The following is a 25,709-nucleotide window of genomic DNA, read 5'->3' as shown; positions in this document are numbered from 1 at the left end:
GCCCCTTCCTCAGATGAAGAGAGAGGGAAGCTCACAGACATAGAGAGATCGAGGGGGTGGGGGGGGGGCAGAGAGATCAAAAGATCATGCAAATGGTGTGAGTGAAGTGGGGAATAATAAGTCTCTGCAGGTGACCAAAAGTGTTAGAGGATGTGAGTAGTGTCAACAGCTGAATTACAAGTGAAGGGATGACCTATAATCTGATTAAATAAGGCCGAGAGATAATTATAACGAAATACAAATAAAAGGTGGTGCTTTAGATAACCAAGCAGCTGGAATAACATGCTCGGTATAAGAGTCACATGCTGAAGGTCTAACCAAAGTAACAAGTAATCCAAAACTGGACACACTAATTAAGGTTGAGAGATCATAACAAGTTATTAAGGTAGTGATGTCAAAACAGGACAGTAAGGAAGATTTTACAGATACAGAACAGTACGGTGGGGTCACACATAGCGCGACATGAACCCAAGGCCTCCTTCATGGGTACAGAACTTGGCTATCAGTTTCTGCTGGCTGATTCTGCATTGTTGTGTACCTCGAAGTTAGCCTTGGAGGACACTTACCTGAAGATCGGAGGCTGACTGTCCTTGAGCACTGAAGTGTTCCCTGACTGGGAGGGAACATTCCTGATTGGGCCATTGCTGCACAGTGTTCATTCATCCGTTACCATAGCGTCTGCCTGGTGTCACCAATATACCATGCCTTGGGACATCCTTGCCTGCAGCGTGTGAGGTAGACAACATTGGCTGAATCACATATATTTGCCATATATGTGGTGGGTGGTGTTCCCACATGTGATGGTAGTATCCACATCGATGATCTGACATGTCTTGCAGAGGGTACTGTGTCAGGGTTGTGTGGTGTTGTGGTTAATGCTAAACTGAAAGCTGGGAAGTTTGATTAGATTCTCTACAGTGTGGAAACAGGCCCTTCGGCCCAACAAGTCCACACCATCTCTCCGAAGAGTAACCCACCCAGACCTATTCCCTTACCTTATATTTCCCTCTGACTAATGCACCTAACAGTATTGGCAATTTAACATGGCCAATTTACCTGACCTGCACATCTTTGCTGTGAATGATGGTCTGTTTAAGGTTCGGTGGTTGTTTGAAGGTGAGAACTGGAAGCCTGAGATGCTTGTTGTCATCAGTGACGTGTTGAAGGCTGTGAAGGACATGGCGTAGCCTCTCTGTTCCAGGGTAGTACTGGATGATGAAGGGCACTCTATCAATCCTGTGTCTGTTTTCTGAGGAGTATGTTGTGGTTTTTCACTGTGGCACATCAAAACTGACAATCGATGAGTTGAGCAATGTATCTCTTTGTTATGGGGGTGTGCTTCAAAGACTTTAGGTGTCCGTTGCATTTGTCCTCATCTGAGTAGATCTGGTGCCTGGGCAGGGCTTGTCCGTAGAGGATGGCTGTTTTCATATGTTTAGTGTGGAAGCTAGAGAAGTGCAGCATTGTGAGGTTATGCATGAACTTGCGGTGAAGTGAGGTACTGAGGTGTCCATGGTGATGGAAATTTTTCTGTCCAAGAACGAGACTGATTCTGAAGAGCAGTCCATGGTAAGTCTGTTGGCGAGTTGAAACTTATTGATATCGTTGTGTCAGTTATTTTAGTGAATCCTCACCATGAGTCCAAAGGAAGCAAATATCATGGATGTACCTGTGTGTAGCGGTGGTTGGATGTGCTGCGTAGCGAAGATGTCTTGCTCAAACCTGTGTGTAACAATGGTGGCATTTTAGGATGTGCGTTTGGTCCCCTTCGTCACTCCTTGTGTCTGGATAAAGGACTGGTTGTCAAAACTGAAGATGTTGTAGTCACTGATGAAACGGATGAGTTGTCGGATAGCGTCTGGAATTTGGCAGTTGTTGGTATTGTTCCAAAGGGGAGGTCAACATCCCTCTGACGGTTAAAATCAAAACACTCAGAGGGGAGCACCTCGCCTCAGAATCTGATAAAGAAGTGTGACAAGGGGTATAACCTACTTCTCACCCCTCACTCCAATCTGTTATAAAGGAGTGGTTAAATGAAATGGAATCCTTTCACTAATTCTATAATTAACAAGTAATGATTTATTTATCTAACTCCAACAGTGAACAAATTAACAGAATTCCTCCGAATCTCAACGATTCCTCCCAAACTACTTCCTATCCTCTAACTGAATTAAATTCTTTTGGCATGTGTTTCAATAACGATAGGTCCCGCTTATATAAATCTAATTAATAAGAACAATAAATTAAAACTTAGTCTCTCAAATTCAGACAGAATTGATGCTCTGGAGTGCTCCTTGTCCTCTCTGTTGATTCTCTGTAAATCTTTTATTCTCAGAATTCCTTCTCAGTCATTTACTTGTGTCAAGAATATTCGGTAACCGTGCAGTGTACCTTTAGAGATACAGAGGAACCTCGATTATCCAAATGAGATGGAAGGGCACTATTTCGTTCGGAGAATTGATTATTCGGTAAATCGATTCAATGCCTTTCCTCTGGGACTCAAGAGTTTTCTGTAATGTCTGCTCCCCGTTCAGGAGATAAGGCAGCAGCACAGTGCACACAAGGCCCTACCCGCTCCTCAACCCTGCCCGACCCCAAACCCTGTCTGTCCCCCCCAACCCTGTCTGTCCCCCCCAACCCTGCCTGTCCCCCCCAACCCTGCCTGTCCCCCCCAACCCTGCCTCTCCCCCCCAACCCTGCCTGTCCCCCCCAACCCTGCCTGTCCCCCCCAACCCTGCCTCTCCCCCCCAACCCTGCCTCTCCCCCCCAACCCTGCCTGCCCCATGCCTACCCTCCTCCTGCTCCCTCAACCCGGTCCGTCATCGCACCCCCAACCCCGTCAAACACCGCCCCAACCCCGTCCAACACCGCCCCAACCCCGTCCAACACCGCCCACCAAACCCGTCCAACACCGCCCCCCACCCCCGTCCAACACCGCGCCCCCACCCCCATCCAACACCACCCCCAAATCCATCCAACACCTCCCCCTAACCTTGTCCAACACCGGCCCCCAAACCCGTCCAACACCACACCCCCAAACCCCATCCAACACCGCCCCCCAACACCCATCCAACACCACCCCGAAACCCCGTCCAACACCGCCCCCCCAACACCGCACCCCCCCACCCGTTCCAACACCGCACCCCAAAACCCGCTCGACACCTCCCCCATCCCGTCCAAAACCACACCCCCAAATCCCGTCCAACACCGCCCCCCAACCCCATCCAACACCACTCTCCAACACTGCCCCACCAACTCCGTCCAACACCGCCCTCCAACACTGCCCCCCCAAACCCATCCAACACCGCCCCGTCCAACACCGCCCCCCAGCCCCATCCAATGTTGCCCCCAGCCCCATCTAACACCGCCCCTCAACCCCCGTCCAACACCGACCCCCAACCCCATCCAACCCCGCCCCACCAAACCCGTCCGACACTGTCCCCGAAACCCGTTTAACACCGCACTCCACAACCCCGTCCAACACCGCCTCCCACAATCCCGTCCAACACTGCCCCCCAACCCATCCAACACCGCCGCCCAAACCCCATCCAACACCGCCCCCCATACCCGTCCAACACCACCCCCCAAACCCGTCCAACACCGCCCCACCAACCCCCATCCAACACCAGCCCCCCAACCCTCGTACAATACCGCCCCCCAACCCCCGTCCAACACCATCCCCCCAACCTCATGCAACTCCGCCACCAACCCCGTCCAACACTGCCCCCAACCTTGTCCAACACCGCCCCCCAACCCCGCCCAACATCGCACCCCCAACCCCCGTCCAACACTGCCTCCCAACCCTGTCCAACACCGCACCTCAACCCCATCCAACACCGCACCCCCAAAACCCATCCAACACCGCACCCCCAAAACCCATCCAACACCGCACCCCCAACCCCATTCAACACCGCACCCCCAAACCCTATCCAACACTGCACCCCCAAACCCCGTCCAACACCATCCCCCCCAAAACCCGTCCAACACCACCCCGAAACCCCATCCAACAACGCCCCCCAACCCCGTCCAACACCACACGCCCAAACCCCATCCAACACCGCCCCGAAACCTCGTCCAACACCGCCCCCCCAACCCCAGTCCAACACCGCCCTCGAACACCGCGCCCCCAAACCCGTCCAACACCACCCTCCAGCCCCGTCTAACACCGCCCTTGAGCCCCCGTCCAACATTGTCCCCAACCCCGCCCAACACCGCTCCTCAACCCTGTCCAACACAGCCCCCTCAATCCCTGAGGAGAGAGTGAGGTCTGCAGATGCTGGAGATCAGAGCTGGAAATGTGTTGCTGGAAAGGCGCAGCAGGTCAGGCAGCATCCAGGGAACAGGAGAATCAACGTTTCGGGCATAAGCCCTTCTCCAGGAAGAAGCCCTGAAGAAGGGCTTATGCCCGAAACGTTGATTCTCCTGTTCCCTGGATGCTGCCTGACCTGCTACGCCTTTCCAGCAACACATTTCCACCCCTCAATCCCTGTCCAACACCGCGCCCCCAAACCCATCCAGCACCACCCCCAAATCCATCCAACACCTCCCCCTAACCTTGTCCAACACCACACCCCCAAACCCGTCCAACACCACACCCCCAAACCCCATCCAACACCACACCCCCAAACCCCATCCAACACCGCCCGCCAACCCCGTCCAACACCGGCTCCCAACCCCATCCAACACTGTCCCCAACCCCATCCAACTCCGCCCTCCAACAACACCCCATCAACCCCGTCCAACACCGCCCCCCCCAACCCCGTCCAACACCGCCCCCCCAACCCCGTGCAACTCCGCCCCCAACCCCGTCCAACACCGCCCCCCCAAACCCCGTCCTACACCGCCCCCCCAACCCCATCCAACACCGCACCCCAAAACCCGCTCAACACCTCCCCCAATTCCCGTCCAACACCACACCCCAAACCCCATCCAACACCGCCCCGAAACCCCGTCCAACACCGCCCTCCAACACCGCCCCCCAAACCCATCCAACACCGCCCCGCAGCCCCGTCCAACACCGCCCCCAGCCCCATCCAAAGTTGCCCCCAGCCCCATCTAACACCGCCCCCAACCCCTGTCCAACACCACCTCCCAACCCCCGTCCAACACTGCCCCCCAACTCCATCCAACCCCGGATCCCCCAAACCCGTCCGACACTCTCCCCGAAACCTGTCCAACCCCTGTCCAACACCACCTCCCAACCCCCGTCCAACACCACCCCCCAAACCCGTCCAACACCACCCCCCCAAACCCGTCCAACACCACCCCCAACCCCCGTCCAACACCGCCCCCCCAACCCCGTCCAACACCACCCCCCAAACCCGTCCAACACCACCCCCAACCCCCGTCCAACACCGCCCCCCCCAACCCCATGCAACTCGGCCCCCAACCCCGTCCAACACCGCCCCCAACCTTGTCCAAAACCGCCCCCCAACCCCGTCCAACATCGCACACCCAACCCCCGTCCAACACTGCCTCCCAACCCTGTCCAACACCGCCCCTCAACCCCATCCAACACTGCACCCCCAAACCCCGTCCAAAACCGCCCCCCAAAACCCGTTCAACACCACCCCGAAACCCCGTCCAACACCATCCCCACAACCCCATCCAACACCGCACCCCCCAACCCCGTCCAACACCGCACCCCCAAACCCCATCCAACACCGCCCCCCAACCCCGTCCAACACCACACCTCCAAACCCCATCCAACACCGCCCCGAAACCTCGTCCAACACCATCCTCCCAACCCCATCCAACACTGCTCTGCAACACCGCCCCACCAACCCAGTCCAACACCGCCCTCCAACACCGCGCTCCCAAACCCGTCCAACACCACCCCCTAGTCCGTCCAACACCGCCCCCCAGCCTCATCCAACACCGCCCTCCAGCCCCGTCTAACACCGCGCTCGAGTCCCGTCCAACACTGTCCCCAGCCCCCGTCCAACACCGCCCCCCAACCCCGTCCAACACCGCTCCTCAACCCCGTCCAACACAGCCCCCCCAAACCCTGTCCAACACCACGCCCCCAAACCCATCCAACACCACACCCCCAAACCCCATCCAACACCTCCCCCATCCCGTCCAACACTGCCCCCAACACCATCCAACACCGCTCTCCAACACCGGCCCACCAATCCCGTCCAACACCGCCCCCCAAACCCATCCAACACCGCCCCGCAGCCCTATCCAACACCGCCCCCCAGCCCCATCCAACGTTGCCCCCAGCCACATCTAACACCCCCCCAAACCCCGTCCAACACTGCACCCCAACCCTCGTCCAACACGGGGGCCCCCCAACCCCATCCAACCCTGCCCCCCCAAACCCGTCCGACACTGTCCCCGAAACCTGTCCAACACCGCACTCCCCAACCCCGTCCAACACCGCCTCCCCCAAACCCGTCCAACACCACCCCCCAACCCCATCCAACACCACCCCCCAAGCCCCGTCCAACACCGCCCCCCAAGCCCCGTCCAACACCGCACCCCCAACCCCATGCAACTCCGCCCCCAACCCTGTCCAACACCGCCCCCATCCTTGTCCAACACCGCCCCCCAACCCTGTCCAACATCGCACCCCCAACCCCCGTCCAACAATCTTCCCAACCCTATCCAACACTGCCCCACAACCCCATCCAACACTGCACCCCCAACCCCATTCAACACCGCACCCCCAAACCCCATCCAACACTGCACCCCCAAACCCCGTCCAACACCGTCTCCCCAACCCCATCCAACACCGCCCCCAAAACCCGTCCAACACCACCCCGAAACCCCGTCCAACACCGTCCCCCCAACCCCATCCAACACCGCCTCCCCCAACCCCATCCAACACCGCACCCCCAAACCCCATCCAACACCGTCCCCAACCCCGTCCAACACCACACCCCCAAACCCCATCCAACACCGCCCCGAAACCTCGTCCAACACCGCCCCCCCAACCCCATCCAACACCGCTCTGCAACACCGCCCCACCAACCCAGTCCAACACCGCCCTCCAACACCGCGCCCCCAAACCCGTCCAACACCGCCCCCTGGCCCCGTCCAACACCGCCCCCCAGCCCCGTCCAACGTTGCCCCCAGCCCCATCTAACACCGCCCCCAAACCCCGTCCAACACCACCCCCCAACCCCCGTCCAACACTGCCTCCAACCCCACTCCCCAAACCCGTCCGACACTGTCCCCGAAACCTGTCCAACCCCGTCCAACACTGCCTCCCCCAACCCCGTCCAACACCACCCCCCAAACCCCATCCAACACCGCTCCCCAAACCCCATCCAACACCGCCCCCCCAACCCCGTCCAACACCACACCCCCAAACCCCATCCAACACCACCCCCAATCCCCGTCCAACACCGCCCCCTCAACCCCATGCAACTCCGCCCCCAACCTTGTCCAACACCGCCCCCAACCTTGTCCAACACCGCCCCCCAACCCCGTCCAACATCGCACCCCCAACCCCCGTCCAACATCGCACCCCCAACCCCCATCCAACACTGCCTCCCAACCCTGTCCAACACCCCCCCCAACCCGATCCAACACCGCACCCCCAAAACCGCACCCCCAACCCCATTCAACACCGCACCCCCAAACCCTATCCAACACTGCACCCCCAAACCCTATCCAACACTGCACCCCCAAACCTCGTCCAACACCGCCCCGAAACCCCGCCCAACACCGCCCCCCCAAAACCCGTCCAACACCACCCCGAAACCCCATCCAACACCGTCCCTCAACCCCGTCCAACACCGCCCCCCAACCCCGTCCAACACCGCCCGAAACCTCGTCCAACACCGTCCCCCCAACCCCATCCAACACCGCCCCACCAACCCAGTCCAACACCGCCCTCCAACACCGCGCCCCCAAACCCGTCCAACACCGCCCCCTAGCCCCGTCCAACACCGCCCCCTAGCCCCGTCCAACACCGCCCCCTAGCCCCGTCCAACACCGCCCCCTAGCCCCGTCCAACACCGCCCCCTAGCCCCGTCCAACAACGCCCCCCAGCCCCATCCAACACCGCCCCCCAGCCCCATCCAACACCGCCCCCCAGCCCTGTCTAACACCGCGCTCGAGCCCCGTCCAACACTGTCCCCAGACCCGTCCAACACCGCTCCCCAACCCCGTACAACACCGCTCCTCAACCCCTCCAACACAGCTCCCCCAAACCCTGTCCAACACCGCGCCCCCAAACCAATCCAACACCACCCCCAAACCCATCCAACACCTCCCCCTAACCTTGTCCAACACCGCCCCCCAAACCCGTCCAACACCACACCCCCAAGCCCCATCCAACACCACACCCCCAAGCCCCATCCAACACTGCCCCCCCAACCCTGTCCAACACCGGCTCCCAACCCCATCCAACACCGCCCCCAACCCCATCCAACTCTGCCCTCCAACACCACCCCACCAACACCGGCCCCCCAATCCCGTGCAACTCCGCCCCCAACCCCGTCCAACACCGCCCCCCAAACCCGGTCCAACACCGCCCCCCAACCGCCGTCCAACACCGCCCCCCAACCCCCGTCCAACACCGCCCCCCAAACCCTGTCCAACACTGCCCCCCAACACCCATCCAACACCACCCCGAAACCCCGTCCAACACTGCCCCCAACACCATCTAACACCGCGCCCCCCAACACCGCACTCCCCACCCCGTCCAACACCGCACCCCAAAATCCGCTCAACACCTCCCCCCAATCCCGTCCAACACCACGCCCCCAAACCCCATCCAACACCGCCCCAAAACCCCGTCCAACACTGCCCCCAACACCATCCAACACCGCTCTCCAACACCGCCCCCCCAAACCCATCCAACACCGCCCCGCAGCTTTGTCCAACACCGCCCCCCCCAGCTCCGTCCAACGTTGCCCCCAGCCACATCTAACACCCCCCAACCCCCGTCCAACACCGCCCCCCAACCACATCCAACCCCACCCCCCAACCCCCGTCCAACACCGCACCCCCAACCCCATGCAACTCCGCCCCCAACCCTGTCCAACACCGCCCCCCAACCCTGTCCAACATCTCACCCCCAACCCCCGTCCAACACTCTTCCCAACCCTGTCCAACACTGCCCCACAACCCCATCCAACACTGCACCCCCATCCAACACTGCACCCCCAACCCCATTCAATACCGCACCCTCAAACCCCATCCAACACTGCACCCCCAAACCCCGTCCAACACCGCCCCGAAACCCCGTCCAACACCGCCACCCCAAAACCTGTCCAACACCACCCCAAAACCCCGTCCAACACCGTCCCCCCAAACCCCATCCAACACCGCACCCCCCAATCCCGTCCAACACCGCACCCCCAAACCCCATCCAAAACCGTGCCCAACACCGTCCAACACCACACCCCCAAACCCCATCCAACACCGCCCCGAAACCTCGTCCAACACCGCCCCCCCCAACCCCATCCAACACCGCTCTGCAACACCGCCCCACCAACCCAGTTCAACACCGCCCTCCAACACCGCGCCCCCAAACCCGTCCAACACCGCCCCCTGGCCCCGTCCAACACCGCCCCCTGGCCCCATCCAACACCGCCCCCCAGCCCCGTCCAACGTTGCCCCCAGCCCCATCTAACACCACCCCCAAACCCCGTCCAACACCACCCCCCAACCCCCGTCCAACACTGCCCCCAACCCCATCCAACCCCACTCCCCAAACCCGTCCGACACTGTCCCCGAAACCTGTCCAACCCCGTCCAACATCGCACCCCCAACCCCCGTCCAACACTGCCTCCCAACCCTGTCCAACACCGCCCCTCAACCCGATCCAACACCGCACCCCCAAAACCCATCCAACACCGCACCCCCAAAACCCGTCCAACACCGCACCCCCAAAACCCGTCCAACACCGCACCCCCAACCCCATTCAACACCGCACCCCCAAACCCTATCCAACACTGCACCCCCAACCCCATTCAACACCGCACCCCCGAACCCTATCCAACACTGCACCCTCAAACCACGTCCAACACCACCCCGAAACCCCATCCAACACCGCAACCCCAAACCCGCCCGACACTGTCCCTGAAACCTGTCCAACACCGCCTCCCCCAACCCCGTCCAACACCGCCTCCCCCAACCCCGTCCAACACCACCCCCCCAACCCCATCCAACACCGCACCCCAAACCCCGTCCAACACTGCTCCCCCAAACCCGTCCAACATTGCTCCCCCAAACCCGTCCAACACTGCTCCCCCAAACCCGTCCAACACCGCCCCCAACCCCCGCCCAACACCGCCCCCCAACCCCCGTCCAACACCGCCCCCCAACCCCATGCAACTCCGCCCCCAACCCTGTCCAACACCGCCCCCATCCTTGTCCAACACTGCCCCCATCCTTGGCCAACACTGCCCCCCAACCCCGTCCAACATCGCACCCCCAACCCCTGTCCAACACTGCCTCCCAACCCCATCCAACACCACATCCCCCAATCCCGTCCAACACCGCACCCCCAACCCCATTCAGCACCGCACCCCAAACCCCATCCAACACTGCACCCCCAAACCCCGTCCAACACCGCCCCCCAAAACCCGTTCAACACCACCCCGAAACCCCGTCCAACACCGCCCCCACCCCCGTCCAACACCGCCTCCCAAACCCTACCCAACACCGCCCCCCAACACCCATCCAACACCACCCCGAAACCCCGTCCAACACCGCCCCCCCAACACCGCACTCCCCCACCCGTTCCAACACCGCACCCCAAAACCCGCTCAACACCTCCCCCATCCCGTCCAAAACCACACCCCTAAACCCTGTCCAACACCGCCCCCCAACCCCATCCAATACCACTCTCCAACACTGCCTCACCAACTCCGTCCAACACCGCCCTCCAACACCGCCCCCCCAAACCCATCCAACACCACCCCGTCCAACACCGCCCCCCAGCCCCATCCAATGTTGCCCCCAGCCCCATCTAACACCGCCCCTCAACCCCCGTCCAACACCGACCCCCAACCCCATCCAACCCCGCCCCACCAAACCCGTCCGACACTGTCCCCGAAACCCGTTTAACACCGCACTCCACAACCCCGTCCAACACCGCCTCCCACAATCCCGTCCAACACTGCCCCCCCAACCCATCCAACACCGCCGCCCAAACCCCATCCAACACCGCCCCCCATACCCGTCCAACACCACCCCCCAAACCCGTCCAACACCGCCCCAGCAACCCCCGTCCAACACCAGCCCCCCAACCCTCGTACAATACCGCCCCCCAACCCCCGTCCAACACCATCCCCCCAACCTCATGCAACTCCGCCACCAACCCCGTCCAACACTGCCCCCAACCTTGTCCAACACCGCCCCCCAACCCTGTCCAACATCGCACCCCCAACCCCCGTCCAACACTGCCTCCCAACCCTGTCCAACACCGCACCTCAACCCCATCCAACACCGCACCCCCAAAACCCATCCAACACCGCACCCCCAACCCCATTCAACACCGCACCCCCAAACCCTATCCAACACTGCACCCCCAAACCCCGTCCAACACCGCCCCGAAACCCCGTCCAACACCGTCCCCCGAAACCCGTCCAACACCACCCCGAAACCCCATCCAACAACGCCCCCCAACCCCGTCCAACACCACACGCCCAAACCCCATCCAACACCGCCCCGAAACCTCGTCCAACACCGCCCCCCCAACCCCAGTCCAACACCGCCCTCGAACACCGCGCCCCCAAACCCGTCCAACACCACCCTCCAGCCCCGTCTAACACCGCCCTTGAGCCCCGTCCAACATTGTCCCCAACCCCGCCCAACACCGCTCCTCAACCCTGTCCAACACAGCCCCCTCAATCCCTGAGGAGAGAGTGAGGTCTGCAGATGCTGGAGATCAGAGCTGGAAATGTGTTGCTGGAAAGGCGCAGCAGGTCAGGCAGCATCCAGGGAACAGGAGAATCAACGTTTCGGGCATCAGCCCTTCTCCAGGAAGAAGCCCTGAAGAAGGGCTTATGCCCGAAACGTTGATTCTCCTGTTCCCTGGATGCTGCCTGACCTGCTGCGCCTTTCCAGCAACACATTTCCACCCCTCAATCCCTGTCCAACACCGCGCCCCCAAACCCATCCAACACCACCCCCAAATCCATCCAACACCTCCCCCTAACCTTGTCCAACACCGGCCCCCAAACCCGTCCAACACCACACCCCCAAACCCCATCCAACACCGCCCCCCAACCCCGTCCAACACCGGCTCCCAACCCCATCCAACACTGCCCCCAACCCCATCCAACTCTGCCCTCCTACAACACCCCATCAACCCCGTCCAACACCGCCCCCCCCAACCCCGTCCAACACCGCCCCCCCAACCCCGTGCAACTCCGCCCCCAACCCCGTCCAACACCGCCCCCCCAACCCCGTGCAACTCCGCCCCCAACCCCGTCCAACACCGCCCCCCCAAACCCCGTCCTACACCGCCCCCCCAACCCCATCCAACACCGCACCCAAAACCCGCTCAACACCTCCCCCAATTCCCGTCCAACACCACACCCCCAAACCCCGTCCAACACCGCCCCGAAACCCCGTCCAACACGGCCCCCCCAACCCCATCCAACACCACACCCCCCAATCCCGTCCAACACCGCCCCCCCAAACCCCAACCAACACCGCCCCGAAACCTCGTCCAACACCGCCCCCCCAACCCCATCCAACACCGCTCTGCAACACCGCCCCACCAACCCAGTCCAACACCGCCCTCCAACACCGCGCCTCCTGCCCCCCGTCCAACACCGCCCCCTGCCCCCGTCCAACTTTGCCCCCCAGCCCCGTCCAACAACGCCCTCCAGCCCCATCTAACACCGCCCTCGAGCCCCATCCAACACTGTCCCCAGCCCCCGTCCAACACCGCTCCTCAACCCCGTCCAACACTGCACCCCCAAACCCCATCCAATACTGCACCCCCAAACCCGTCCAACACCGCCCCCTAAAACCCATCCAACACCACCCCCAACCCCCGTCCAACACCGCCCCCCAACCCCCGTCCAACACTGCCCCCCCAAACCCTGTCCAACACCGCGCCCCAAACCCGTCCAACACCGCCCCCCCAAAACCCGTCCAACACTGCCCCCCCAAAACCCGTCCAACACCCCCCACCCACCAAACCCGTCCAACACCTCCCCCCACCCTTGTCCAACACCCCCCACCCAACCTCGTCCAACACTGCCACCCAACCCCGCTCAACACCGCCCCACAACCCTGTCCAACACTGCCCCCAACCCTGTCCAACACCGCCCCCAACCCTGTCCAACACCGCCCCCAACCCCATCCAACATTGCCCCCCAACCCCCGTCTAATACTACCACCCAGCCCCGTCCAACAACGCCCCCCAAACCCCGCCTCCCAAACTCTGTCCAACACCGCTCCCCCAATCCCCGTCCCACACCGCATCCCCAAACCCCGTCCAATACCGCCCCGAAACCCTGTCTAACACCGCCCCCAAACCCCGTCCAACACCGCCCCCCCAAACTCCGTCCAACACCGCACCCCCAAACCCTGTCCAACACTACCCCGAAACCCCATACAACACCTCCCCAAAACATCGTCCAACACCGCCCCCCAACCCCATCCAACACCGCCCCCCAACCCCATCCAACACCGCCCCCCAACCCCATCCAACACCGCCCCCAATCCCGTCCAACACCGCGCCCCCAGACCTGTCCAACACCGCCCTCCAGCCCCATCTAACACCGCCCTCGAGCCCCGTCCAACACCACCCCCCAACTCCGTCCAATACCGCCCCCAATCCCATCCAACACCGCTCTCCAACACCGCCCCACCAACCCAGTCCAACACCGCGCCCCCAAACCCGTCCAACACCGCCCCCCAGCCCCGTCCAACACCGCCCTCCAGCCCCATCTAACACCGCCCTCCAGCCCCGTCCAACACTGTCCCAAGCCCACGGTCCAACACCGCCCCCCAACCCCGTCCAACACTGCCCCCAATCCCATCCAACACCGCTCTCCAACACCGCCCACCAACCCAGTCCAACACCGCCCCCCAAACTCCGTCCAACACCGCACCCCCAAACCCTGTCCAACACTGCCCCGAAACCCCATCCAACACCGCCCCGAAACCCTGTCCAATACCGCCCCGCAACCCCATCCAACACCGCCCTCCAACACCGCGCCCCCAACCCCATCCAACACCACCCTCCCAAATCCCGTGCAACACTGCCCCCCAAACCCTGTCCAACACCGCCCTCCAGCCCCGTCCAACACCGCCCCAATCCCATCCAACAACGCTCTCCAACACCGCCCCACAACCCAGTCCAACACCGCGCCCCCAAACCCGTCCAACACCGCCCCCCCCAGCCCCGTCCAACACCGCCCTCCAGCCCCATCTAACACCGCCCTCGAGCCCCGACCAACACTGTCCCAAGCCCACGGTCCAACACCGCCCCCCCAACTCCGTCCAACACCGCCCCCAATCCCATCCAACACCGCTCTCCAACACCGCCCCACCAACCCAGTCCACTACCACCCTCCAACACCGCACCCCCAAACCCTGTCCAACACTGCCCCGAAACCCCATACAACACCGCCCCGAAACATCGTCCAACACCGCCCCCAAACCCCATACAACACCGCCCGAAACATCATCCAACACCGCCCCCCCAACCCCATCCAACACCGCCCCCAATCCTATACAACACCGCCCGAAACATCATCCAACACCGCCCCCAACCCCATCCAACACTGCCCCCAATCCCGTCCAACACCGCGCCCCCAAACCCGTCCAACACCGCCCCCCAGCCCCGTCCAACACCGCCCCCCAGCCCCGTCCAACACCGCCCCCCAGACCTGTCCAACACCGCCCTCCAGCCCCATCTAACACCGCCCTCCAACACCGCGCCCCCAACCCCATCCAACACCACCCTCCCAAATCCCGTGCAACACTGCCCCCCAAACCCTGTCCAACACCGCCCCCAACCCCGTGCAACACCGCCCCCCCAAAACCCATCCAACACCAACCTGAAACACCGTCCCCCCAACCCCGTCCAACACCGCTCCCCCCAACCCCGTCCAACACCGCACCCCCAAACCCCATCCAACACGCCCCCCCCGCCCCGTCCAACACCACACCCCCAAACCCCATACAACACCGCCCCGAAACATCGTCCAACACCGCCCCCCAACCCCATCCAACACCGCCCCCAATCCCATCCAACACCGCGCCCCCAAACCCGTCCAACACCGCCCCCCAGCCCCGTCCAACACCGCCCCCCAGCCCCATCTAACACCGCCCTCGAGCCCCGTCCAACACTGTCCCAAGCCCACGGTCCAACACCGCCCCCCAACCACGTCCAACACCGCTCCTCAACCCCGTCCAACACAGCCCCCCCAAACCCTGTCCAACACCGCGCCCCCAAACCCATCCAACACCTCCCCCTAACCTTGTCCAACACCACCCCCAAACCAGTCCAACACCACACCCCCCAACCCCATCCAACACCGCCCCCCAACCCCGTCCAACACTGGCTCCCACCCCATCTAATACCGCCCTCGAGCCCCGTCCAACACTGTCCCAAGCCCACGGTCCAACACCGCCCCCCCAAACCCTGTCCAACACCGCCCTCAATCCCATCCAACACCGCCCCACCAACCCAGTCCACCACCACCCTCCAACACCGCCCCCCAGCCCCGTCCAACACCGCCCTGAAACATCGTCCAACACCACCCCCAATCCCATCCAACACCGCTCTCCAACACCGCCCCACCAACCCAGTCCAACACCGCCCTCCAACACCGCGCCCCCAAACCCGTCCAACACCGCCCTCCAGCCCCGTCCAACACCGCCCTCCAGCCCCGTCCAACACCGCCCTCCAGCCCCGTCCAACACCGCCCTCCAGCCCCATCTAACACCGCCCTCGAGCCCCGTCCAACACTGTCCCAAGCCCACGGTCCAACACCGCCCCCCCAACCACGTCCAACACCGCTCCTCAACCCCGTCCAACACAGCCCCCCCAAACCCTGTCCAACACCGCGCCCCCAACCCCATCCAACACCGCCCCCAAACCCATCCAACACCTCCCCCTAACCTTGTCCAACACCGCCCCCCAAACCAGTCTAACACCACACCCCCCAACCCCATCCAACACCGCCCCCCAACCCCGTCCAACACCGCCCCCCAACCCCGTCCAACACTGGCTCCCAACCCCATCCAACTCCGACCCCCAACACTGCCCCACCAACCCCGTCCAACACCGCCCCCCAAACCCCGTCCAACACCGCCCCCCAAACCCCGTCCAACACCGCCCCCCAAACCCCGTCCAACACCGCCCCCAAACCCCATCCAACACCACCCCCCAAACCCGTCCAACCACCGTCCCCAACCCCGTCCAACACCGCCCCCCCCACCCCATCCAACACCGCACCCCCAACCCCCGTCCAACACTGCCTCCCAACCCTGTCCAGCACCGCACCCCAACCCCATCCAACACGCACCCCCAAAACCCATCCAACACCACCCTGAAACCCTGTCCAACACCGACCCCCAACCCCATCCAACACCGCTCCCCCCAACCTTGTCCAACACCGCACCCCCAAACCCCATCCAACACGCTCCCCCACCCTGTCCAACACCACACCCCCAAACCCCATCAACACCGCCCCGAAACATCGTCCAACACCGCCCCTCAACCCCATCCAACACCGCCCCCAATCCCATCCAACACCGCCCCCCAACCCCATCCAACACCGCCCCCAATCCCATCCAACACCGCTCTCCAACACCCCGCCCCCAAACCCGTCCAACACCGCTCCCCAGCCCCGTCCAACACCGCCCTCCAGCCCCGACCAACACCGCTCTCCAGCCCCGTCCAACACTGTCCCAAGCCCCCGTCCAATTCACCCCCCCAAACCCGTCCAACACTGCCCCCAAACCCATCCAATACCACACCCCTCAAACCCGTCCAACACCACCACCCCAACCCCCGTCCAACACCGCCCCCCCAAACCCCCGTCCAACACCGCCCCCCCCAACCCCCGTCCAACACCGCCCCCCCAACCCCCGTCCAACACCGCCCCCCCAACCCCCGTCCAACACCGCCCCCCCAACCCCCGTCCAACACCGCCCCCCAACCCCCGTCCAACACCGCCCCCCCAACCCCCGTCCAACACCGCCCCCCAACCCCCGTCCAACACCGCCCCCCCAACCCCCGTCCAACACCGCCCCCCCAACCCCCGTCCAACACCGCCCCCCCAACCCCCGTCCAACACCGCCCCCCCAACCCCCGTCCAACACCGCCCCCCCAAACCCCGTCCAACACCGCCCCCCCAAACCCTGTCTAACACCGCCCCGAAACCCTGTCTAACACCGCCCCCAAACCCCGTCCAACACCGCACCCCCAAACCCCGTCCAACACCGCACCCCCAAACCCTGTCCAACACTGCCCCGAAACCCCGTCCAACACCGCTCCAAAACCCTGTCCAACACCGCCCCCCCAACCCCATCCAACACCGCCCTCCAACACCGAATCCCCAAAATTGGCCAACACGCCCCCCCCCAACCCCATCCAACACCACCCTCCCAAATCCCGTGCAACACTGCCCCCCAAGCCCTGTCCAACACCGCGCCCCCAACCCCGTGCAACACCGCCCCCCAACCCAACACCACCCCCTCAACTCTGTCCAACACTGCCCCCCAAACCCGTCCAAAACCTCTCCCCTAACCCCGTCCATCACCGCCCCCAACCCCATCCACCACTGCCCCCCAACCCCGTCCAACACTGCACCCCCCAACCCCGTCCAACACCGCCCCCCAAACCCTGTCCAACACCGCCCCCCAACTCCATCCAACACTGCCCCCCAACTCTGTCCAACACCGTCCCCCCAACCCTGTCCCACATCTGACAAGAAGCACATATCACTCTACTAAAGACCATTTTTGCTCTTTCACAATCTACAGACTCAGAAAATAACACTGTCATATTCCTCTACAAAACACAGCCCCAAGTTAGATTAATAGTTATGGCTTATATTTTAAGTTTAATCAAGAGACATATCTCAAAAAACATATAAGCAAGAAAGAACCCACTCTACTCACTATTGCAGACTTTCTGTAGGCCACTTAAAATAATTAACTTATCTGATTCTGTGCTGTGAACTTCGCCCAAACAGTTCCTCAAAGATCAGTTGCAAATTTCACTGTTTGTTCATTTTCCCAGACGCACTCCGATGTCCAGCGATACATGAGTTCAAACAGCAAAGGCAGTAACTGTGGTGTCAGTTTCTTTCTTTCTCTCTGTCTCTGTCTGTCTGTCTCTCTCTCTCTCTTGCACTGACCTCATCATGTGCTTCCTTTGGCTGTTCTTCTTCCTTTTAAAACTGCTGTTGTTTTGATTTTTTTCCCAAAGTTCCAAAACAATGTAACAGCATATAAAACAGTAATTGCTGCTCCTGGAATTTGAGGAAATCACCACCAATAGCTAAAATACCTCCAAAAAGGAGCAGATGTTACAGCCAAAAATTCTTCCTGTCCTCCATCTTGGATTACCCAGAATCCTAAGTGTATAAGCTCTGCCCTGGATTGCCCCTTAATAAAATGCGGCACCTCAAATTTATCGAAATTCAATTCCATCTGTCATTCCTTAGCCCATTGGTCCATCTGATCGAGGTCCCATTGTACTCTGAAATAATCTTCAGTGTCCACTACATCACCAATTATGGTGTCACCTGCAAATGTATTCACCATACCTCCCATATTCAAATCCAAATTATTGATATTAGTGAACAGGTGAGGAATAAAAAATTGCGACAGAGTAATTGCAACAAAGTGAACACTCCAGAAGAGAAACCTTTTTCATTTATTCATTTACGAGATGAGGGGGTTGCTGTCCAGGCCCTGGATTTATTGCCCATCCCTAATTGCCCAGAGGGCAGTTAAGTGTCAACCACATTGCTGTGGGTCTAGAGTCTCACTTAGGCCAGACCGGGTAAGGATGGCAGGTTCCTTCCCTCAAGGGTATTTTGCAAATTTAAACTTTGCAAATTTAAAATCATTCAATTTATGACAACTCTTGGAATAACAGGGCTTGATTTGCAGTGTGTTACTCCAGTGAGGTGTGACAGATGGAACCCTTCCAACAACCTTGAAAATTTATACCATTCATGGCTTTCAAAATAACTAATTCATTCTTCTGACTTAGATAAAAGATCTCGATCCTGATTTGGAATGCAAGTATCCAGTCATTGAGGAAAATAAAATGCATGGAGTTGCATTCGTTTTTAATTTGGATACCGTGGAGAATCTTCCTGCTGATGTACAAAATCAGTTTACTAAACTACAAACCCTTGTGGGACAGAAATGTAAGTCCCTGCTTTTGTCTTTTCACAATGCCACCTTTGTCACCATCCCTGCTTAATATCCACAAGCTTATCGCAAATCTCTTCAGACCTTTACAGGATTGTGATTGGGACCCATTTTGATCGAATAGGAATACCAAAGAATGAAGAAGCTTACATTTATCAATATAAGAAACTGCAGGCGAAGGTAACAAGAATATTTTAATTTGTAAAATCTGGTTAATTGTATTCATTCTATTATTTTAACATTTGTTCATGGATATGGCATTGGAAGTGAGTTCAGCATTTACTCCAGCTTCTCATTGCCCTTGGGAAGGTGGTGGTAAGGTGCCTTCTTGAACCACTGAAGGTAAACTCTCGATACTGTTGGGAAGGGCTCAGTGCCAGTGAAGGAATGGCAATCTCAGTGAGGAACTTGTGAAGCTTGGAATTGATGGTGTTTTGGACCACGTACATATTACCAGAGAAGGGGTGTTTGCAGCCTTAAAGCACATCAAGGTGGATAAATCCCTTGGGGCTGATCAACTCCATCCTCGGATGTTGTGGGAAATGAGGGAAAAAATTGTAGAAGTCCTTGCAGAGATTTCTGCTTCATCTTTAGCCACAGGTGAAATTCCGGAAGACTGGAGGATGGCTAATGTTGTCCCATGGTTTAAGGAAGGTAGCAAAGATAAGCCAGGGAACTACAGGCCAGTAAGCCTGACATCAGGGGTAGGCAAGTTGTTGGAGAGGATATTTAGGGACAGGGCCAACCAACATTTGGATAGTCAAGGTCTGATTAGGTCTGGTCAGTGTGGATTTGTGCGTGGCAAGTCATGTCTGACAAACTTCTTAGAGTTTTTCAAAGAGATAATCCAGCGGGTAGAAGAGGGTAGGGCAGTGGATGTTGTCCATATGGACTTTAGCAAGGCCTTTGACAAGGTCCTGTACAGCATGTTGACCATGAAGGTTAGGTCACATGGGATCCAGGGAGAGCTAGCTAATTGAATTCAAAATTGGCTCAGTGGTAGGAAGCAGAGGGTGATGGTTGGAGGTTGTTTCTCAGACTGGAGACCTGTGACTAGTGGTGTGTCACAGCGGTCAGTGCAGGGAGCTGTATTATTTGTTATATACGTGAATGATCTAGATGTGAATGTACAAGGCATGATCAGTAAGGTTGTGGATGGTACAAAATTAGGAGGTATCATTGATAACGAGGAAGGTGATCAAAAACGACAGAGGGATCTTGACCAGATGGGGAAGTGGGCTGAGGATTGGTGAATGGAATTCAGTACAGAGAAGTATGAGGTGATGCACTTTGGAAAGTCAAACCAAGGTAGGACTTATACAGTAGATGGTAAAGTCCTGAGGAGTGTTGTGGAACACAGGGACCTAGAAATACAAGTACATAGTTTGTTGAAAGTGTCCTCACAGGTAGACAGGGTGATGAAGAAGGCATTTAGCATGCTGGCCTTCATCGATCGAGGCATTGAGTACAGGAGTTGGGACGTTTTGTTACAGTTGTATAAGTTGTTGGTGAGGCCGTACTTGGAATATTGTGTACAGTTTTGGTCACCCTGTTATAGGAAAGACATAGTTAAACCAGAAAGGCCGTGAAGATGATTTACCAGGATGTTGCCAGGACTAATCAGTCTGACTTATAGGGAGAGTCTAAGTCTTAATTGCTTTCTATCTGCCTCCAACTCTATAACAATATGCTGTTCCAATAAAACACTTATTAATATTACTTCAACATAATTTCAAAACCACACAGTATCTGTCATCTTCAGTGTCTTCACTCTTCTGTCTGCTGATTTTCCTGGGTTGTTGTCTTTCTTTTTATAACGTGTATGTTTCAGATGAAAAGGTACCCTTGAGAGAGAGTGGTTTTCTATTTCTTTAAGACCAAAATGTTAGATGGGCAATTAGCTCTCTGAGTTTCCCTCTCTACAGCAGTTGCTCTCTGATCAGTTTAGGTATGGACTCCAGCTATGTCTGCCTCTTCATCGGTTACCTGGAACAGTCCATCTTCCAGAGTTACACCAGCACCACTCCCCACTTCTTCCGCAGCTACATTGATGACTGTATCGGTGCCACCTCCTGCTCCCACGAGGAGGTTGAACAGTTCATCAATTTCACCAATACATTCCACCCCGACCTCAAATTCACCTGGATTATCTCAGACATCTCCTTCCCCTTCCTGGACCTTTCTATCTCCATCAACAGTGACTGACTCAACGCAGACATCTTATACAAACCCACTGACTCCCACAGCTACCTGGACTACACTTCCTACCACCATCTCCTGTAAAAATGCTATCCCTTACTCCCAATTCCTCTGCCTGCATCGTATCTGCTCCCAGGAGGACCAGTTCCACCACAGAACACACAAGATGGCCTCCTTCTTCAAAGACCACAATTTCCCCATCTACGTGGTTGATGATGCCCTCCAGCACATCTCCTCCACTTCCCACACCTCTGCCCCCAAACCCCACCCCTCCAACCACAACCACAAGGACAGAACGCCTGGTCCTCACCTTCCACCCACTAACCTCCGGATACATTTGCATCATCCTCCACTATTTCTGCCATCTACAGACTCCACCACCAGAGATATATTTCCCTCCCCACTCCTATCTGTGTTCCATAAAGACCATTCCCTCCGCGACTGCCTCATCAGGTCCTCCACCAAAACACACCCCATTCCAGGCACTTTCTCTGCCACTGCAGGAATTGCAAAACCTGCACCCACACTTCAACCCTCAACTTTGTCCAAGGCCCCAAAGGAGCCTTCCACATCCATCAAAGTTTCACCTGCACTTCCACCAATGTCATTTTCTGTATCTGTTGCTCCCAGTGCGGTCTCCTCTACATTAGGGAGACCGGACGCCTTCTCACAGAGCACTTAAGAGAACATTTCCAGGACACCCACAGCAACCAACCCCACTGCCCCATGGCTAAACACTGCGACTCACCCTCCCACTCTGCCGAGGACATGCAGGTCCTGGGCCTTCTCCATCACCACTCCCTTACCACCCGACGCCTGGAGGAAGAACACCTCATCTTCTACTTTGGGACCCTCCAAACACACAGGATTAATGTGGATTTCACCAGTTTCCTCATTTCCCCTTCCCTCACCTTATCCAAATCCAACTTTCCAACTTGGCACCACCCTCTTGAATGGTCCCACCTGTACGCTCTACCCTCCTCTCTGACCTAGCACCTTCATCTACCTATCGCATTCCCAACTTACTTCCCTGCAGGCCCACACCCCTCCCGGTTATGGCCTACAAACCTCATTCCTGATGAAGGGCTTATGCCTGAAACATCAATTCTCCTGCTCCTCTGATGCGGCTTGACCTGCTGCACTTTTCCAGCACCATACTCTCGACTCTGATCTGCAGCCGTCACTTTCTCTTAATCAAACATCTATCCCTAACCTGAACATCTGCCATGTCCCTCTCCTCGGCGAATACCGATGCAAAGTTCTCATTAAGAATCTCACCCATTTTCTCTGACTCCATGCATATCTTTCCTCCTTTGTCCTTGATTGGGCCAACCCTTTCTCTGGTTATCCTCTTGCTTCTGATATATGAATAAAAGGCTTTGGGATTTTCCTTATCCCTGTTTTGTAAAGATAACTCATGACCCCTTTTCGCCCTCTTAATTCCTCAATTCAGATTGATCCTACGTTCCCAATATTCTTTCAAATTTCTGTCTGTCTTCAGTCGGCTGACCTTATGAATGCTTCCCTTATCCTCTTGGATAGTCTCACAATTTCACCTGTCATCCATGGTTCCTTAATCTTGCTATTTCTATCTCTCATTTTCACAGGAACATATCTCTCCTGTACTCTAATCAACCTCTCTTTAACAGCACCCAACCTCCCCCCCCCTTTTTTTGAATGTGGATTTCCCTTCAAATAGCTGCTCCTCATCTAGATTTTCCAGCTCCTGGTGAATTTTGCTATAGCCTTCCCCCAATTTAACACTCTTCCTTTCGGACCACTGTCATCTTTGTCCATGAGTATTCTAAAACTCATGGAATTGTGATCACTATTCCCAAAGTAATCCCCGACTGAAACTTCAGCCACCTTGCCAGACTTGTTCCCCAACACCCGGGTTCAGGATGGCTCCTTCCCAAGGTGGACTATCTAGATACTGCTTGAGAAATCCCTCCTGGGTTCTGCTTACAAATTCTGCTCCATCTAATCCTCTAACACTAAGTGAATCTCAGTCAATGTTGGGAAAATTAAAATCTCCTATCACCACCATCCTGTTGTTCCACATCTTTCCATAACCTGTTTCCATATTTGTACCTCAATCTCACACTGGCTGTTGGGAGGCCTGTAGTACAGCCCCAACATTATTACTGTACCCTTCCTATTTCTGACCTCTGCCCATATTGCCTCACTGCTCGAGTCTTCCATAAACTATCTACTCGCTAAGATAAATATAAAAGGTGACATAGCAGCTGTTTAATTGGTGGATTCCCTTTAAACTGGTGAACATTTATCCACTAACACCAAAATATGGAATATGTGTGATATAATTTTCCAACCTCAGGATATCTCAGAGCAGTTAATGGTCACTGAAATGTGGTTATTGTTGTAATATAGGAAACATGGTTGCCAATTTGTTCACCGCACCTTCCCACTGTTTGCAGAGAGACAAATGATCACATGATCTGTTCTTGTTAGTGATGTAGAATCAGTTTGGCTGGTTTATAAGTACTGTTTTAAAACCCTGTTTCTCCCTTTTCCCTTAGTTTTCACAGTTGTCTGAAGACATCAAGATAGAGAAACGTGTCATGTTTGCCATTTCGAATGATTTGAAAGGTGGAAACATAGAGATGACCAAAGCTGTTCTTGCCTTGTACGTACTGGATAATATGGTCAGAAATCTGGATCTGTTTTTCAAAGCGATGCATTAGTGAGCAATTCTAACCTTGTACAGACCTGCGTGACAATTACAAGTTCAGTCTTACCGTGACTAACTCACTCCGGTCAACCTGAAAATTGAATAGACTGTCAAGTGTGTTTTCGAAATCGACAGTTTGTGTGTTTGGAATGAGAAGTTATATATGTTTTCTGTATGTGTTTAAGACTGATAGATTCAAACAGTACAGAAGGAGGCCATTCAGGACACCATCCTTGCGCTAGCTCTGTGAAAATGCTATTCAATTTATTCCAGTTGCCAATGCATCCTCCATGTTTTCATAAAGTAATCCAGATTTGCCAAGAATAATATCACCTTCACCTTGAGCATAAAAGTGCTGTAATTTTCATCTTATTGCAAATATAATAAATAGGCTTTTCTCCTTTGTCTTTTGTGTGAGTTATTTTCTTTCATTATGAAATGTAACTTTTAAATTTAAAAAAAAGACTTGTGTCAGCTCAGCTAAAAAGGAAACAATTTTACAGGAAGTCGGAAAACTAATACTGCTGGAAATGTTCCATTTTACAGGCAGCATCTGTGGAGAGGGAGAGAGAACAAAGTTTAACATTGCTTGTGATGTGGAAGTGTCAGTGTTGGACTGGGTTGGACAAGGTCAAAAATCACACAATACCAGATTCTGATGAAGGAGCAGTACTCCGAAAGCTGGTGTTTTCAGATTAACACGTTGGACTGTAACCTGGTGTTGTGTGGCTTTTACCATTGCTCATTGACACAATTTGGGTTCCACCAGGGTCTCTCAGCTGCTGCCTTATTACAGCCTTGGTTCAATCATGGACAAAAGAGCTGAATTCCAGAGGGGAGGGGAGGTGAGAGTGATTGCCCTTAACATCCAAGTCCCATTTGGCCAACTTCACCACAAAGGAGTTCTAGCAAACCTGGAATCAATGGGAATCAAAGATGAGAACTCTCTGTGGTTCGAGCCATAGCAGGTAGAAAAGGAGGATAGGTATTTGTTGGAGGTCAGTCATCTCAGTTCCAGGACATCACTGCAGGAGTTCCTCATGGTAGTGTCTGAAGTCCAACCATCTTCAGTTGCTTCATCAATGACCTTCCCTCCATCTTCAGGTCAGAAGTGTGAATGTTTGCTGATAATTCCACAACGTTCAACACCATTCATAACATTTCAGCTACTGAAGCAGTCCATGTCTCAATGCAACAAGATGGGTCTATGAATAGGAAGGATTTAGTGGGATATGGGCCAAGTGCTGGCAAATGGGACTAGATTCGGTTAGGAAATCTGGTTGGCATGGACGAGTTGGACCGAAGGGTCTGTTTCCATGCTGTACACCTCTATGACTCTATAACTGAGGGAGAAAAATTACCTAGGAAAAATGGTTCACATGGAAGAGGAGACTTCCAACAGCACAGCGCTCCCTCAACACTGACCCACCGACAGTGCGGCACTCCTTCAGCACTGACCCTCCGACAGTGAGGCGCTCCCTCAGCACTGACCCTC

General features: G+C 56.8%; 1 protein-coding gene across 1 annotated transcript in view; it reads left to right on the top strand.

Moving 5' to 3' along the window:
• LOC148139366 (uncharacterized) overlaps positions 1–24,617 on the top strand; it is a 33,801-nt gene extending 9,184 nt beyond the window's left edge. Inside the window, exons 5-7 of the mRNA XM_087980726.1 lie at positions 19,160–19,319; positions 19,406–19,503; positions 24,063–24,617. Coding sequence (XP_087836852.1) covers positions 19,160–19,319; positions 19,406–19,503; positions 24,063–24,227 — 423 coding nt within the window. The 3' untranslated portion in view covers positions 24,228–24,617. The remainder of the gene's footprint in view (positions 1–19,159; positions 19,320–19,405; positions 19,504–24,062) is intronic.
• The last annotated feature ends 1,092 nt before the right edge of the window (positions 24,618–25,709 follow it).

Source organism: Chiloscyllium plagiosum, unplaced genomic scaffold (assembly GCF_037043375.1).
Source record: "Chiloscyllium plagiosum isolate Xiang-an unplaced genomic scaffold, Cpla_swu_hap1 HiC_scaffold_38, whole genome shotgun sequence".
NCBI classification, from domain to species: Eukaryota; Metazoa; Chordata; class Chondrichthyes; order Orectolobiformes; family Hemiscylliidae; genus Chiloscyllium; species Chiloscyllium plagiosum.
Note: the sequence above shows the minus strand (reverse complement) of the source record. Positions and strands in the feature narration are given on the sequence as shown.